We start from the raw sequence: 16,335 nt of genomic DNA on the forward strand, positions 1-16,335 counted from the left end.
CTGTAGTTTTAAAGAAGAAATTCAAACTCTGAATTTTTGATATTTACAATATAAAACAGGTGATAATACACTTTTACACTCTTTCCATATGTGAATAAACAAGCTGTTCTCAGAGGAAAAATAAGGTCCCAGAACACTGTTGATGGTGGAGAGGTGGCAGGGTCCGCCACATATAAACAAAGTACAGAAGCATAAATTGTGTTGCAGCATTACAAGTTCCTTAATAATAAAGATTATAATAATTATAGAGTGTGTATTACTTCCTGAAATTAGCCATTCTGATGCCTGATGAGTGCTTTTATTTTGATACGTTTGCTGACAGTACACAAGTACTTCACAGGACAACAGGCGTGTTTATTAGAGTTTAAAAGTAAATATGTGTTGCAGTTCAATAGATTAAACTATCTACGACCTCCACCAGACACAACAGTAGAAAATGCTGCTTTAACTTCTGTTCATTCATGAGAAAAACCTCATTATATAGTATTTGTAACGACTTCCTGTAGGGGGCGTTCTGCTGCTTTTATCTCCACATGTATAGAATAAAATGTAGCTGATAATATTTACATATATTTACTTGAGTAAAATGTTGGAATGCAGGATTATTTTAAGAGTTTTAAAGCAAAAAATATATATAATACAGATCAAACAGACATGCAGCTTTAACTTTTATGCATCAGTGACACAAACCTGATGATGTTAAAGGCATGTAACAACTTCCTGCTGCCTCCTCAGTACTTTTATTTTGACAGGCTACATTAATTAAGTTAGGATAACACTCATATTTCTACTGAAATAAAATATCTAATTGCAGAGTCCGTTTATAACATATTTCAACATCGTAATGCTGCTTTCATGTTTGTGCATCAGAAATAAATTAAGAACCGAAACAGAAAGAGGCCATTCAGCTGCTCAATCAATGCTTTTATTTTGACAGGCTACATTAATTAGGGTTGGGATAACGCTCATATTTCTGCTGATGTAAAATATCTAAATGCAGGAGTATTTTAAGTGTGATCAGCTTACAAATAATCATTATAATGCTGCTTTCAGAAATAATAATAAGAATAGAAACAGAAAGAGGTTAATCTGCTGCCTAATCACTGCTTTTATTTTGACAGGCTGCTTTAATCAACCTAAGATAATTCTCATATTTGCCTACAGGAGTCTTTATAAAGGTAGTATTATAAGGTGGTATTACAGAGGTAGTATTATAATATAATATTATAACACACTATCCGTCCGTGTGTCTGCAGCGGAGCGGAGTGAGCAGCCTGCCCGGGTCCTCCGGTCACATCCACCCCGCCGCCGCATCTCATGCCTCAATTAGCGCCGCTGCCCTCTGCACGGACTCGATTAGGCCGTGATTTATCCGAAAGAAATATAATTATACCTCCAAATAAAATAATCAGCATTGAAGAGCGATTTCCTTAACGAGATGGAGCGGGCTAGAAGCCACGGAGTAGCAGCGCCTCATTAGGGCGCTAATGAGACTTCGGGGTGATCCCGATAATTATCGAAATCTGTAAAATAAGGATCAAGTCAAATGTAACCTTAATTTGTCTGCCAATTGAGTTCATTTATTAGTATGACTATTTAGGAAAGGCTGCGGTTTGTTTTAGGGTAATAGATGTGGGAGCTGCAGACAGACAGACAGGTTTCATCATCAGCTGCTGTCTCTGATACAACAGTACTATACTACATACTGCAGTGTCACTGTGTTCATCCTGCAAACAGCAGTTTATTACTCGATTACTGACTGAAAGTTAATTACAACCAAACTAGTTTTTAAAAATTCTATATGAATACGTAAAAGTTTTGTGTCAAGCTATGAAAAAGCTTTAAAAACATGTCACCAAAATCAAATATCTCATTATACATTTTCTCAATCTCGATACTGTGACGATAACGTACACGACTGTTTTAATCACCTCGATGTTTCCGCTGATATTCACACGTAGATCCATTGTTGTGATGGCACGTCCGCCATATTAGATGCGGCAGGTCGACGCTGTAAACTGGGTTTTAACTTTTACATTTAACTGATTTTGATGTATCGTTTTCATATCTGATGATTTATATTCATTTTAACACTGATAATGATCACTGAGGCAAAAAATGAACAAAGTCTAGAGATCAAAATCTCCATGAAAGAAGATTAGACACTATAAATAAGAACTATGCATTATGTCGGTTTGTCCGTATTCAGTTTGATCAGTATCATGAGGACTGAGTGCTTCAGACACTGTAATATGTAGATATAATTTACACTAAACACAACAGACTGATTCAACAATGCCACATCCAAGATGGCGGCAACGTTGCAATCCAGCCAGTCAATGGTGCGTTTACGTAAACATGTCTACGGTTGTCACGCTGTTTGATGCCCCCAGTGTTCAACGACAGGAAGTGCACGTCTTTAACGATAGATATTAACGCCACGAGAAAAAAAATATACGTATGAGTCATTATCACTGTAAAAAAACTATAATTTCACGTTATTTTTCCTGTTGCTATTTTACAGATTTACCATGTTTTTCTTTAACAGAAAAATATCCGTAAAATTACAAAAAAAAGAATGAATTTACGTGCGTACTACAACACAGTTTTATGTCTCGTCTCGTTCCTGAGCTGTGGAGTTGAATAATATCCAGAACATATTCAGCAGAATATTATAATGTCACAGTGAATTTAACCTCTGAGCTTTGGGATATCAAAGTCATAACTTCTTATTTTATCCTATCAGACATTTGTATTTGTATAAAAATGTGACAGTCAGCTCTGACCACCAAACTGTAATCAGTTCATCCTCGAGTCAACGTGAACATTTTCCACCAACTTTAAAGAAATTCCCTCGCTGTGTTGTTCAGATATCCAGTTCACAAGAATAAGAACAGCTACATTTCTATTGTAATTTTTCAACTTTTTAGGTGTTTGAAATCTTATTTTGGGGCAACGTCACAAAACATAGTAAGTATTTGTGCTGCACTGTCCCCCTAACATTAATTTACTCAGAATAACTGCCCAGCGTGCTGTCAAGATGGCTGCCGAGTCAAAATGTTCAACGTAATCGAGGAATTTTACCGGACTGCCATCTAACTCATACGTACAAAGAGCTACGTGGAAATGAGGCAAGAGTGGTTAAAGACAAGTATCAAAACAAGGAAACATTTTTTAAAAAAAGGCCAGTTTTTTGAGAATTCCCAAGTCGTAAAGCACCGACACTTCGGGACTGGACGCGTTCCTAAAGGATCAATATTTGAGGAGCTCAGAATGAGACTGAAAAAGATCACCGTTCTTTTCAATTTGGACCTTTAAGTCACATCAAGATGAATCCAAAAATAAAAGATTATATCGTCACATATTAGCAGCCCGGGTCGTGTTCGACTCTAAAGAAGTCTAAAGTCCTGAAGAAACGCTTTTATAGTTATAATGTTCTACGTTAGATTTGATGTATTTGTTTCGAACACACAAAACAAGCGGAGGACACTGGTGGTGGTTACTTTTTACTTCTCCGTCACAACTTAACAATCAATCAAAAGAAAACTCAAATCATAAACAGTGAAAAATCATTATTAATTGCAGCTCTGGTGAGTTTTTCAGGGGATGGTCAGGCATTAAAAAGGTCCAACTCAGATTAATAAAAAACAAATGCAAAGCTCATAGTGTAGTTGTAGTTTCTCAAACCAAGTCATAATTGCAGAAAAGACAGCAGACAAATGTGTGTGTGTGGGTTTAATCACGTTAAGTCCAGAGTGTGGATGAGTACGACAAATGAAAATCGTAAGAAAATAAACCCACTCCGCTCCTGAAACGTGTTCAGGTGGGATTTCACACACAGGAGAGGCATGAACAAACGTGGTGACACGTTAACAGTAAACAGTAGAAATAATTACATCAACAGAGACTTTGACTGGATTCAGTTTGCCTCGGCGGCTGCCAACAGGGCCTGACGAAAAGGAATGGACATTTAAAGCGAGTGAATCTCACAGTGAGAACAGAAACAGATCAGAAATCATCCTTCAAGCTTCACTGAGTCCAATATGTTTCTGGCCTCTTTGTACTCCTCTGATTCAGCCAAATCCTCCTCTGCTTCCTGAAAAGACACAAACACACACACGACGTTTGTTTTTACTGCCATCTGAGGAGAACGCTGCCATCTCCTACACCCAAAAATCATCAACTACAACTACATACTTCAGAATAAATCCACAACTTTTATGTCACCGTGAGTTTAAAAATATCTGCACCAAACTGTCCGTCATGATAAAACTTAAAGCCTGAGGTCAAACTTCAGTCAGTTCCACATTATCCTGATCCAGATTTAACCGTTAGGGGTTGAAGCGAGCGAGAATGTAACTGTACGGTGTCTGCGTCCTTTAATCAAGTGTGTGTGAGAGCTCCTGTGGTGGTCACCGCGGTGACAGCGCCGCTAATGAGCGGTGACGAGCGTGTGCGTATGTGCGCGTTTGTCTGCAGGATGAGTGATAGGGACGAGGACATGTGGCTAATTCCAGGTTAGCTCCCTCTGCCTGCCGCTCAGCTCTCATGTGAGCGACTCACAGCAGCACATCGCTGCTCTGCATTAATGAAGATGACCCGGAGACACGCATGCTTGTGTTTGCTTCCCACATCAACTCAAGTCCTGGAGACACACTCGGGTTGTATGGGACCTAAAAATGGTTAATTGGTGTAACATGTCAAACTTGAGCATAAAGCATCAGTTCAGTGTTGTGACGAGTGGGCGAGCAAGTTTGTTTTATTTCATTCAACGCATCTACTGTTGAGACAAAGTCTAACTCCATGATGGAGTCACCCGCTGGCTTGTGCAACGCCACTATCAGGTCCTCGAGTTCAGCATCACGGCGTGTCGCCATCTTGGTTTTTTGGAACCAAAAGTGACCATATTTGGATGAGAGGGTGGAGCTGGGGGTCCTGATTAGATCCAAGTTAGAACCCGAGGATGCGCGACAACTTTAAACGACAATAATATGTCAAGACTCTGCGTCTGTCAGCTTGTTTTAATACTTCTGATTATGAGTAAATGCACTTTACTGTAATATAGCCGTTAGCTAGCAAGAAGACAACACTCGCCACACATCTAAGAAGAAAAACACTACTCAGCATGTGTTATTGGGATACGAGTGCAGACATGCATGTTCATGGATCTGTAATAAAGGTCAGGAAATGTGTTGCATTGTTTTTGGAGGATGAAAAATATTCACGAAGCACAAAATAAAATATAGATGTGTCACACAATAAACAATCAAACTAAAATATCCCTGACTTGTATCTAGTATAGTCTCATAATAACTGTACAATATCTTTACATGAGCAGCTCTATGAGCAGTGTTTACCCTCTCATACTTACATCTATGAGCACTGACTGTAGTTAATTTACTCTTAGATAAACAACAGGAACACAAGGACTAATAGGTGCACATGCTGATGGTCTGGGAGAATCCTACTCTGTGTAAGCACGAGCTGAAGTTTAGGTTAATTTAAGGACAAATAGATGTTTTTGTCACCGTGTGTCAGTAATATCCTAAAAACACAATTACACTCTGCAACGCCATGAATTAGTCTCAGTAATAAAATACTGTTTCATGAATACACTTTCGTCCTGTTGTGACATGGAAAAGTTTTTTTGTTTTTTTTTACATGTGAATGATGACTGAGTGTTACTCACTAATAACTGAAGCAGATCTGCGTGTGCGATGGCCAGACGGCGGTGGCAGTCGGGGATCATCATCTTGGACTCCTGCAACACCTCGATCTGAAACACAGAGCCCACATCAGTGCCATCACCACCTTTATTAATCAACTTAGCTCCCATCACTGCTCCTGTGATCACCTTTCATTACCTGCCTCCACGAAGAAAAGCATGTTTTCCGAGTTTAGAGCATCATTTCAAACAGCTAGAAACAGGCATATTCATTGGCTGCAGCCTCGCTCCTCACAGTCACAGTGCAGGGTGTCCCACATGCTCAGCTGTGGTTAACATCTCCCAACAAGCCGGCGCTATGAAAAATGTTATTGAGTTATCGATCGGGCAGGGAGTTGGGCAGCAGGGGACCACCTCGATCTGACTGCACACTTGGATAAATGAAGAAACCCTGAGCGGAGGGCACTGTGATCAGGCGTAAAGAGGTATTACTACGCCTGGAGTGAGACTGTGTTAAAGCCTGGGGAACTTTCACAGCCGCGGCTAATGTGGAATTCCCCCAGCTGGCACCCTAAAGAGCAGAGAAGAGTTGGCTAACGCTGTCAGACACACTCACTCATGACAGATGCTTCCTCACCTCGCCCTCTGTCGAGCTGGAGAGCCACAACATGGACGCGGCGACACACGTGTACATTTCACGGCTGTGCACACCAACAGGCACCCGCAGATGAACTCATACACGGCAGGCTGGCTGGCAGACTAACTGACACGCCGAGAGACAACTAGTCGAGTTGGTTGCCGTCTAGATGTGACAAGGTGAGGCAGACTCCGTAGAAACAGAGAAAAGTCACGGTGCCCTCCCAGTGCAGTGGAATGATCCCATCAGCGCTGGATAAAGACGACACTTACAGCGTATTGATTCCATTAAAATAAAAACCTGTAATCCATCCTGCCTCAGACCTCTCATCTCCAACCATAATCCATCTGGCCTCCCAATCTCCACATTTAACACCAGCCAAGCCGGCTGCTCAGCCCGAGCCGCCACGCTATGAATGAGCAAACAAAACAAAACACACTCAGAATTTTAATGTTACCAGTAAACATAATCAGGAGCGGCGCCCGCTCGGCCTGCAGCACCGAGGAGTGTAATTAAAACGAACTGGGACCAGAACTGCTGCTGGAGGGACTGTGGAGCAGTTCTGGTGGACCAAGCCAGAAACAAGGCTGCAGCTAACGATCAATCTCATTACTGATTAATGTGACAGTTAGTTTCACTGTTCTTTCACCACATCTTTACACAGACCTGTCTCCATCATCTTTACACAGACCTGTCTCCATCATCTTTACACAGACCTGTCTCCATCACATCTTTACACAGACCTGTCTCCATCTTTACACAGACCTATCTCCATCATCTTTACACAGACCTGTTTCCATCACATCTTTACACAGACCTGTCTCCATCATCTTTACACAGACCTGTCTCCATCTTTACACAGACCTGTCTCCATCTTTACACAGACCTGTCTCCATCATCTTTACACAGACCTGTCTCCATCTTTACACAGACCTGTCTCCATCATCTTTACACAGACCTGTCTCCATCATCTTTACACAGACCTGTCTCCATCTTTACACAGACCTGTCTCCACCATCTTTACACAGACCTGTCTCCACCATCTTTACACAGACCTGTCTCCATCATCTCTACACAGACCTGTCTCCATCATCTCTACACAGACCTGTCTCCATCATCTTTACACAGACCTGTCTCCATCTTTACACAGACCTGTCTCCATCATCTTTACACAGACCTGTCTCCATCATCTCTACACAGACCTGTCTCCATCACGTCTTTACACAGACCTGTCTCCACCGTCTTTACACAGACCTGTCTCCATCATCTTTACACAGACCTGTCTCCATCATCTCTACACAGACCTGTCTCCATCATCTCTACACAGACCTGTCTCCACCACGTCTTTACACAGACCTGTCTCCACCATCTTTACACAGACCTGTCTCCATCGTCTTTACACAGACCTGTCTCCATCATCTTTACACAGACCTGTCTCCATCACGTCTTTACAAGACAAGCTAGCAGCTTGTGTCCAGCCGATCTTCAGAGTCTTTAGTGTTTTCTCACTGGCAGATGATGAAGGGCTGCAGGCACAGTGACTGAGTATGGAGAGGAGGTTAGGGACACTAAATTACCAGCATGTGTCAGTAATTATCAAACTCCTCTAAAGTAACATGATATAATTACATCAGCATCAAGCAAATTACAAAATCACTAATGATTCTCCTCTCAAAACCTAATTCTTCATTATCACTGTGGACTGACCTCATTACATGAATGAGGGGCCACTCAAATCATCAAGATAGAATTCACTTCCTGACTATGGGAGAGCAGAACCCCTTCACTCGGTGGCTGAGATCAACGAGACAACAGCCGCTGATGGAAGACTAACGCAGAGATTTTCACATTAAGACACATTAAGACTGTTTAAGTATGAAAGAGGCAAAAACACGAGACGCACATACCTGTTTCTTGAGGACATACTCATCTCCTGCCTCTGCCTTCAGGCGCTCGACCTTCTCCTCCTGCTGCTTCGCCTCGTTTTTGTACGAAATCTCCTCTTTGGCCAGCCTGCAAGACGACGTGAACAGTAAGAGGGGAGAAAACAGTTCACGGTTAGAGGCAGTGACACAGTGTTGTTCCATCAAACAGACAGATAATATAGGCCCCAGCATGAAAAGCCGAGCTGTGATGGCCACCTTTCACAGACGAGGCCATCTATCCTCATTCTGTCCAACGTCTGTCTGACTGAGGGGACACGCTGAGATCATCTCCCACAGGATGGAAAGACACACACCTCAACAACAAGCAGGCAACACACCAGGCCTGCACACTGCTGCTACACACTGCTGCTACACACTGCTGCTACACACTGCTGCTGACGACCAAGAGATCAGCCTTCAATTACACTTCATATTCAACTTATATACAGAGGACATTTTGATCTAAAGACCCTACACAGGGATGTACTTGCATATTTAAAAAAAGGTCGACATGCAAAAAAATATTTATGGAACAAACCTTCATTTTTACACTAAAATATAAAAAATCCATAGCTGCTTTACACTGAAAATAATAATTATCAAGAAATTCAAATATGCAAAAGCATCTGCAGTTGTCAACAGATTAGTTGTCAGTTGTCAAATTATTTAGAGAATCTGTTAATCTGTTTGAGTAATATTTTTAAGATGAGTAGTGACTGATTCCAGATCTTTTTTAAAATGTGAGTATTTTCTGGTTTCTTTCCTCCTCAGTGACAGTAAAGTGAATATCTCTGGGCTGCGGACAAAACAAGTCATTTGGGGACAAAACGTGTTTTCACCATTTTATCTTGAATGTATGAAAATAACACACCACCGAGCTTCAACCAAAAGTCTTCTTAGATATGTCCCAATTCTTAATTGAAAGATTACGTCTTGATGCAGAAAAGTCAAAAAACAGGAATTTTAAATCAAATCTGATAATTATGATCGCCTTTATTTGGACGTTTCTTACGGAGGAACCACCTGGATGCTGAAACTCAACACGTGAACGTGTGAAACATCGTGTTTACGTGCTAAGCTGGGATACTTCTTGAGTTTTGTTGAGGACGATAAATCATGAATATGCTAGGTGAAGTGTCTCACTCCTCAGCAACTCCTGTTATCAGATCTGGAAAAAATGATGCATCTAATGCAGAATTATACAGATATTGTGAATATTCTGAACTGAAAAATGGCATACAAAGAGATTCTCGCCCCTGAATTCACTACAGATATTTTTTTAAATATATGCGTGCCAGAATGATGATTGATTTTAAAATGTTTCTGTAACAAGTTGAACATTGAACTTTATACTGTAAGTCATACATATTAAACTACTGTTTCAGAAGTGCCGAGGGGCCGGACATTCACGTTCACGCTGTCTGACCTGCAAAGCTCGGAATTTAAATGTGTTTAAAAATGTTTGCTTTATTTATCGAAAAAACACAAAAATAAATCTTTTGCGCTAGTTTTGATTATCATAGATTCCCTCCGCTTAAACAGCCTGAAGTTGAAAATTTTAAATTAAATAAGCGTACTTTTGTGCTGAACAACAGACAATACTAATACAATTATCAACGGGCCAGAATCAGGGTGTGTAAGTGGCCACATGTGGCCCGCGGGCCGCCAGTTGACCCGGTCTGCTGTAAGTCAACCCTTTCCATGTTGAGTAACTGAAGCAGGCACACATGAAAACTGTACGTCTTCTAGCTAACATCTCATCACCGTGCTTATCTGACTCCTTTATACACACACACACACACACACACACACACACACACACACACACACACACACACACACACACACACACACACACACACACACACAGAGTCCTTTTTAGAGATTAATTGATCATCAATTTAGTCCCTAATTTGGACCAAGTCAGGTGGTAAATGGGCCTCTTTTCCTTGATTGTTAGTGAAAATGGGCTTCAGTACATTGATAAATTTTGATTATTTATCAATTACGGGCCAAATGGAACTAAATCTATTAAACAGATTCTGACCCTGATTGGCATAATGGAGTTTGAAAATATCGCTATTGATAATGATTCCCAACTAATAGTCTTTTTCCGGCTGCGGCTGCTTGTCGGAATGACAACACAAATTTAATTTTTCATAAAATCAGCTGTGTGTGCGTAAGTGAGTGATCCTTCATTAATCAGTCACATTACCAGAGACCCTTCCCTCCGTGTTGCACTGCTCCTTGCTTAGCCAAGGAAGCCGACGGCACTCTGTCATATTTTACGTCAATTACCACTCATTCTAATACGCTTCCATCAAGAAGCTTTTAAACAGGCACCATATGCAATCGCAGCTCCTGCCTTCCACTCTCGCGCCTGATGCAGAGTGAGTGATGTCACCTGTTTAGAGTCAAAGAAGGTGGCGAGGAGAGGGGGAAAGATGGAGGAAGGAGGGCTGGAATAATTTGAATAAAACTGAAGGACAGTCTAATAACAAAATGTCCATTCCTCCCCTTCCAGTCCTGATGTTAATTTCTTATTTCTCCCAGACTTGGAGCGCTGTGAATGAGGGGTGGGGTCGTGGCTGGTTTTAAATAGACCTGCCACCTCAGGCTTAATGGAAAAGGCAGCTCTGTGGAAAATAGAAAAAAAGGGAATTAGAGCCAGCCGACACACACGTTCGGCCGCCTCCTCCAGCACTGTATTTTTGAGCCGCGATGTAGTCTGTGCTGGGACCGGAATGACAAAGGCAAATTACTGTTGTCATTTTATTAAGGGCATCCGCCTCGCTAGGGCAGAAAAGGCACTGACTGGAATGTGCAAAAAGCCAGTGGAAATAGGCCCGGCTAAAAGAGCAGGCAGGTTTCCTCTAAACTCCAATATATAAAAAGAGAGGAGGGGGAGAGCGAGGCAAGAGGGGAGGACAAGGAGAGACGGAGGGGAGAGAGAGAGAGAGACTGAATGGGAGGGACACGAGATTATAAAGAGACACAAAGCAAAGACATTCTTTACATTTAAAGCTAATGACTTGATTAAGGCTCCATGATGACTTGGTACCTTTTAGCCCAGATAGGATACTCGACCTCAGATGTATCAGTACAGAGTGCTATACACCTTCCAACACACACAAACATCACATTTTTTGTGTTCCAATGGGAAAGGGTGATTTAAAGACACGCCTTTATTATGAAAATCCCCTGGAACGACTGTGTCACCTTGTCCGTCCAAGCACACCTCCCTCCTTTAAGGCAGGTAAGAGCAAGAACAAGACGATGAGGATATTCCCTCTCAGGAATAAATCAGCGTTGTGGAATTGTTGTGGATTATGGAAAAAAAAAAAGATGGGTCAGCAGAGAAACAGAGCTCCGTTAACTTGTTGCTCTTTTGTCATGATCATACTGTCCAACATTACTGAGAATCATGATATTAACCCAATAATCATCAAAATATTATTAAAATTTCTCTTAAATTGGAATCTTTTTTGGTGAAAAACGAACTATTAAAGAAACTTAAGTAAGTGAATCACAAAGTCTCCCTAGACAAATAAAGGCTCAATAAAGGTGGTAATCTCATCTCCCTGTTGTATTTACACACATCAGATTTAACTTGTTTTTATGGGAGATGCCATGTGCAAGCCGAGCCTTCAGACATGATGACAGGATTAGGATATTAAAAATCAAATCAGGAAACCAACACAGGGTTGTACGTCAGAGGGAAAGTCAAAATTCCCCACAATCAGTTTCATTCATGACACATTAATAAAGAAAATAAATTCATCTTCTGACGAGGGAAAGTAGTCGACAACCTACAGTTTACTTGCATTAAAAAAAAAAAAAAAAAAAAAGGTTAAAAACCTGCATAAAGGCAGTTATGTTGGTGTAAAATGATACTAAGGACAGCACCAGGTGATGAAGTGCATCTATTGTACCGTGTGTACTCTGTGACATTATCCAGCCGCCATCATTACCACCTCAGGGAGCCAGTTGGTAATCTGACCCTCATCAAAACACAATCGATAGCACATTACATTATCTCCATTGACAGGAGGGAATTAGAGGTCTGCCTCTCAGTCCATCACACAGACTACTACACTGAGCCCATTATCCCACCACACATCATCATAGCTACAGTATTTTCTATTCCAGCATGCTAAATCTGGCCATTGTACCAAATTTTGTAATGGGACTCTATTAATAGCCGTCTTAAACTGGATCATCAGCTCAAGAGGTTCTACATCAAAAAGCCTTTGTGTTGTCCCAAATCAAATCTGTCCAGATGCCATGCACAAAACAAAAGCTTTGGATTCTATTCATTATTATTTGGGACAATAGGAGGCCATTTTCCCAGATAAAAAAAACAAACTCAGCTACATCCATCACCAGCTAGAGAACGACAAAGTGTGAGGTAGCGGAGTGAACACAGGACGTAAAATTGCCAGTAGTTGTAATGTTTGGTCTGTTAGTTGGACAAAACAAGCCATCTGAAGATGTCATCCGCATTACCCCCTGATTTGTGTCTCTTTATACCAAACGATTACTTGTAAAAATTAAAAATACATGTTAGTCACAGTCGTGATCACATCACAGCTAATTTAATGTCAGCTAACGTTATAGTTAAATCTGCAAAGCATTCAGTGTGTTGTGCTGAGTTAACCGGAAAAATAACATGTTTTAGCACACAACTATTGTGACATGTATTAAAAAGGTATAAAAAATGAATGTTGTTTCTGTGTTGCTTGATGACTGGCTGCTGTCAGGTGTGCTGGTGTTTATACTCAGTTTGTAGTCCGAACATGTATAACAGAGCGATGCATCTCTTTAACTGATGGCTTCACGTCAGCTTCAGGATATTAATGATTTAAGAAGATCAAATTTATAGATTTGAACCAGGACCTTCAGTGTTTGGATAAAGTAGCTTGTGAAATATAAGGTGGGCCAAATGTAGAAGCTACTGCTGCCATTTCACCATGTCAGACACACGTTTAATCAACTTTCAGGTAAATATATACATCGGCTGTTACATGGTTATGAAAAAAAGGCTTGAAATGGGATTAAGGAAGAAATCCGGTAATTGCCCTCATTCACTTATGAATACTGTAAAGCAGGCTAATATAACTCAAGTGTTTAAAATAAGTTTGTGGTTCTACATTTGAGTTGATGTAGACTTGTAACTGTAGTTCAGAGGTTTGCTGCATTGAAAACATTCACCCCAGAAATTCAGTCAGGTTTTGTTTTAAAATATAGCATTTAATGGAAGAATACTGCATTTAATGCAGAATACTGCAATACTGTAACTTCCAACTAACTTCTCATACAATTAAATAAACTGCATGACTGCATAACTAGTCAGTCTCCAGGAAGGTGCTGATGTGGGAATAATGTAATTATAACACAATAAAACCAAACTGAAAATAGTGTTTCCTCCTCAACAGATGTACCACAGCTACCAAGATGTGATCCTGCACTTCTCTAGTCATAAATATTTATTAAATAGATATTTGTGTAAAAAAAAAAAAATAATAATAATAATAAAAATAATTTTCATCTAAGTAACTACAAATCAATAAGGATTAAAATGACATCTTTCAGTGTGGTAGATATCATTATGTACATATTGTTATGTGGTGCTCAGTGACAGTGAACATCTCTGTGCTCTCTAGGCCTTGTTGACAGCAGCAGCACATGATGGAGACTCTCATTGTGGTGACATGACTACGCATTTATTTCCAACATCACCACAAATGTCCACCAACACTTCAGAGAAGGAGGTGAAACTATGTAACATGGAGATAAAAACAGCTGAACAGGGTTGTGCTGAAAACAGAAGAGAAACGTTTAACATTTGCCAAGATAATTAAGTCAGTTTTCAGTGTTAGCGCCTCTGGAGCTAGCTAGGCTTTATCCCATATTTATGACAACTGAAGTGAATAAAACAAAATGATAAAACAGTTTTTTTGCACCGTGGTTGCAGTGAACCTCATCCAGCAGCAGACACGACAGTGTGAGAGACAATGCAGCAACGTTTCCCTCAGAGACGAACCAGAAAGCCATCATGTTCTGAGCTAACCAGCTAAGCTAGCCTCGGTCGACCACCGTTAGCTCCCGCTACAAGTCACACAAAAACACATTATTACAGTATAAAGCTCTCTTTCCCAGCACAGTGAGCTTGTATCACAGCAGACGTGTCTGCAAGTGTAGTCACCGCGAACACAACAAAAGAAAAAACAGCGGAGCGATCAACTGTATGACAACAGGCCGCAGCAAAGCACCGCAGTAAAGTTAATAACCTCCCCGACAAACACCGTTCCCTGAGCGTTGCGGACCTAGCCTGTCCGCCTGGCTAAGCTAGTTAGCTCGCCTCCCTTAGCTTAACGTAGCTAGTATAAGTAGCTTCCTTAACATACTGATTCATCTTTCACAAAACGTCAGCCTTACCTCTTTACGATGCCAGTTTTAATTTTAATTTGCCGTATTCTTGGATCTGCCATGGCTGTCGGTAGCGGGTATTACTCAGTTATAGCGTGCTGTGGCTAACAGGCTAATGTGCGCGTAGAGTGCAGGAGGGAGGAAGTCAGTGCTGACAAGCTGCTCGCAGATAAATCGATCGGGTGGAGTGGATGATTATGGAGTGTTTGGATCAAAGTGACAGGTGCAGGAGGGAATACAGTTCAGACAGGGAGCTCTGCTGCTTTAGGCTGCAAATAATCACATTTATCCTGAAGTTACATTTAAAGAGATGATTTAAAAAATAAACTATGAAACAAATCATGTGTTACTATCACAAAACAGTTAGAACTTATTACTTATTACAATTACTCAAGTACTGTATGCCTACTACTACAGATTTAAAGCAATTATATTTTACTTGATCATCATTTAGGTATGCTATATGTGACCACATGTCAGTGGAACATATTGTACTTTTTACTCCACTACTTTCATTTATTTGGTACATACGTTACTTTTTGCTTTGTTACAGGATTGTTTTCTCTTTAAATTAAGCTATCAAGCAGTATACAATTAATTTTAGATTTGGTAAGCAGAATGCTTACATCTTTTATGTTTACATTCACCCAAAAATGTAAATCCAGTCCTGCTCTCCTCCTTCTGATGATATAAAGTCCTCCTCTCCAAAGAGCAGCGTTCTGCTAAACAACTGAAGTAACTGGAGTTTACTTGACAGCTTAATTTGTAGTTACATCATGATCACTGTAATGATAATAATAAAATGTATATATCATGGTAACAAAGTGCTAATAGATCCATATACTGTTTAATACAGATGTTTTGTATTTTCTGACCAGTGTATTGAACTATTATTGTATTAATTCAGCCTTTAGCGTTCAGTGTCAATAAGTGCTAAACTGTATATACAGATGGATCTTTGGTATCTGTGCAGGTCTGATAAACCTCAGAATGAGCCCATTTCTTTATTTACACACTTTATCACTTAAGCTAAACAATTGACATGGCTCATAAAGCTGCGTTGCAACGACAGCACGTTCAATATCATTTGAATCTTCGTGCATCTGATATTGATTTGTGTGATCTATGAGAAAAGAATCAATTTCATAGTTTTCTTCAAGGCTGCTGGTGTCAGAATATATATTTTTATTCCAATCAGGTCTGCCAGTACCATTAAAAGTTTATGTTACTCAACAACATTTCTGCACAACAGCTTCAACTCAGCTTTGATCATAACAGAAGAACGCTAATTATAAACAGTACGCTGAGAAAATATCTTCATCGGTCGTCACAGCTGATGACAACAACAAAACCTACAAACGCTGAGCGGAGCAGTCGTCAGGTGAAGGTGGAGGAGAGGAGAACAGCTCGGATGGATGGAGGACATTTTCAAATGTCTCTCGCAAAGAAATCCACATGAAAAATACATAGTATTCACAAATTCTCTACATAGCAATAGAAATTGTGTTAAACAAGTTATATCTGTTATATTCTGGCATTTAATTTGCAATACTGAAATAAATGTTTTCATGTTTTGTCGAACTGAAAAAGGGTTTTTGTCTCCATCAGGCTGAAGAACACAAGAGTTAAAAAATACAATCTAAATAAAATAAATTATAATCAGAGCTGAAAAAGGTGTA

General features: G+C 40.2%; 1 protein-coding gene across 1 annotated transcript; it reads right to left on the reverse strand.

Moving 5' to 3' along the window:
* Positions 1 to 3,493: 3,493 nt before the first annotated feature.
* On the reverse strand, positions 3,494 to 14,825 carry tbca (tubulin cofactor a). The gene is made up of 4 exons (XM_037117969.1): positions 14,666 to 14,825; positions 8,210 to 8,315; positions 5,690 to 5,776; positions 3,494 to 4,096 (listed from the first exon to the last, which is right to left on the reverse strand). Exons 1-4 carry the CDS (start codon positions 14,716 to 14,718, stop codon positions 4,016 to 4,018), a joined length of 327 nt encoding a protein of 108 aa, XP_036973864.1. The 5' UTR covers positions 14,719 to 14,825; the 3' UTR covers positions 3,494 to 4,015.
* Positions 14,826 to 16,335: the final 1,510 nt, after the last annotated feature.

The sequence above is a fragment of the Acanthopagrus latus genome, chromosome 12 (assembly GCF_904848185.1).
Source record: "Acanthopagrus latus isolate v.2019 chromosome 12, fAcaLat1.1, whole genome shotgun sequence".
Lineage (NCBI taxonomy): Eukaryota > Metazoa > Chordata > Actinopteri > Spariformes > Sparidae > Acanthopagrus > Acanthopagrus latus.

Bases quoted from the DNA above. Each gene is read 5' to 3' on its own strand.
- tbca (XM_037117969.1), bottom strand. From the start codon at position 14,718: ATGGCAGATCCAAGAATACGGCAAATTAAAATTAAAACTGGCATCGTA. The intron at 5,777-8,209 runs GTATGTGCGTCT...TCTGTGTTTCAG, and splicing joins AGTATGTCCTCAAGAAACAG to ATCGAGGTGTTGCAGGAGTC. The intron at 4,097-5,689 runs GTGAGTAACACT...GTGTCTTTTCAG, and splicing joins CAGATCTGCTTCAGTTATTA to GAAGCAGAGGAGGATTTGGC.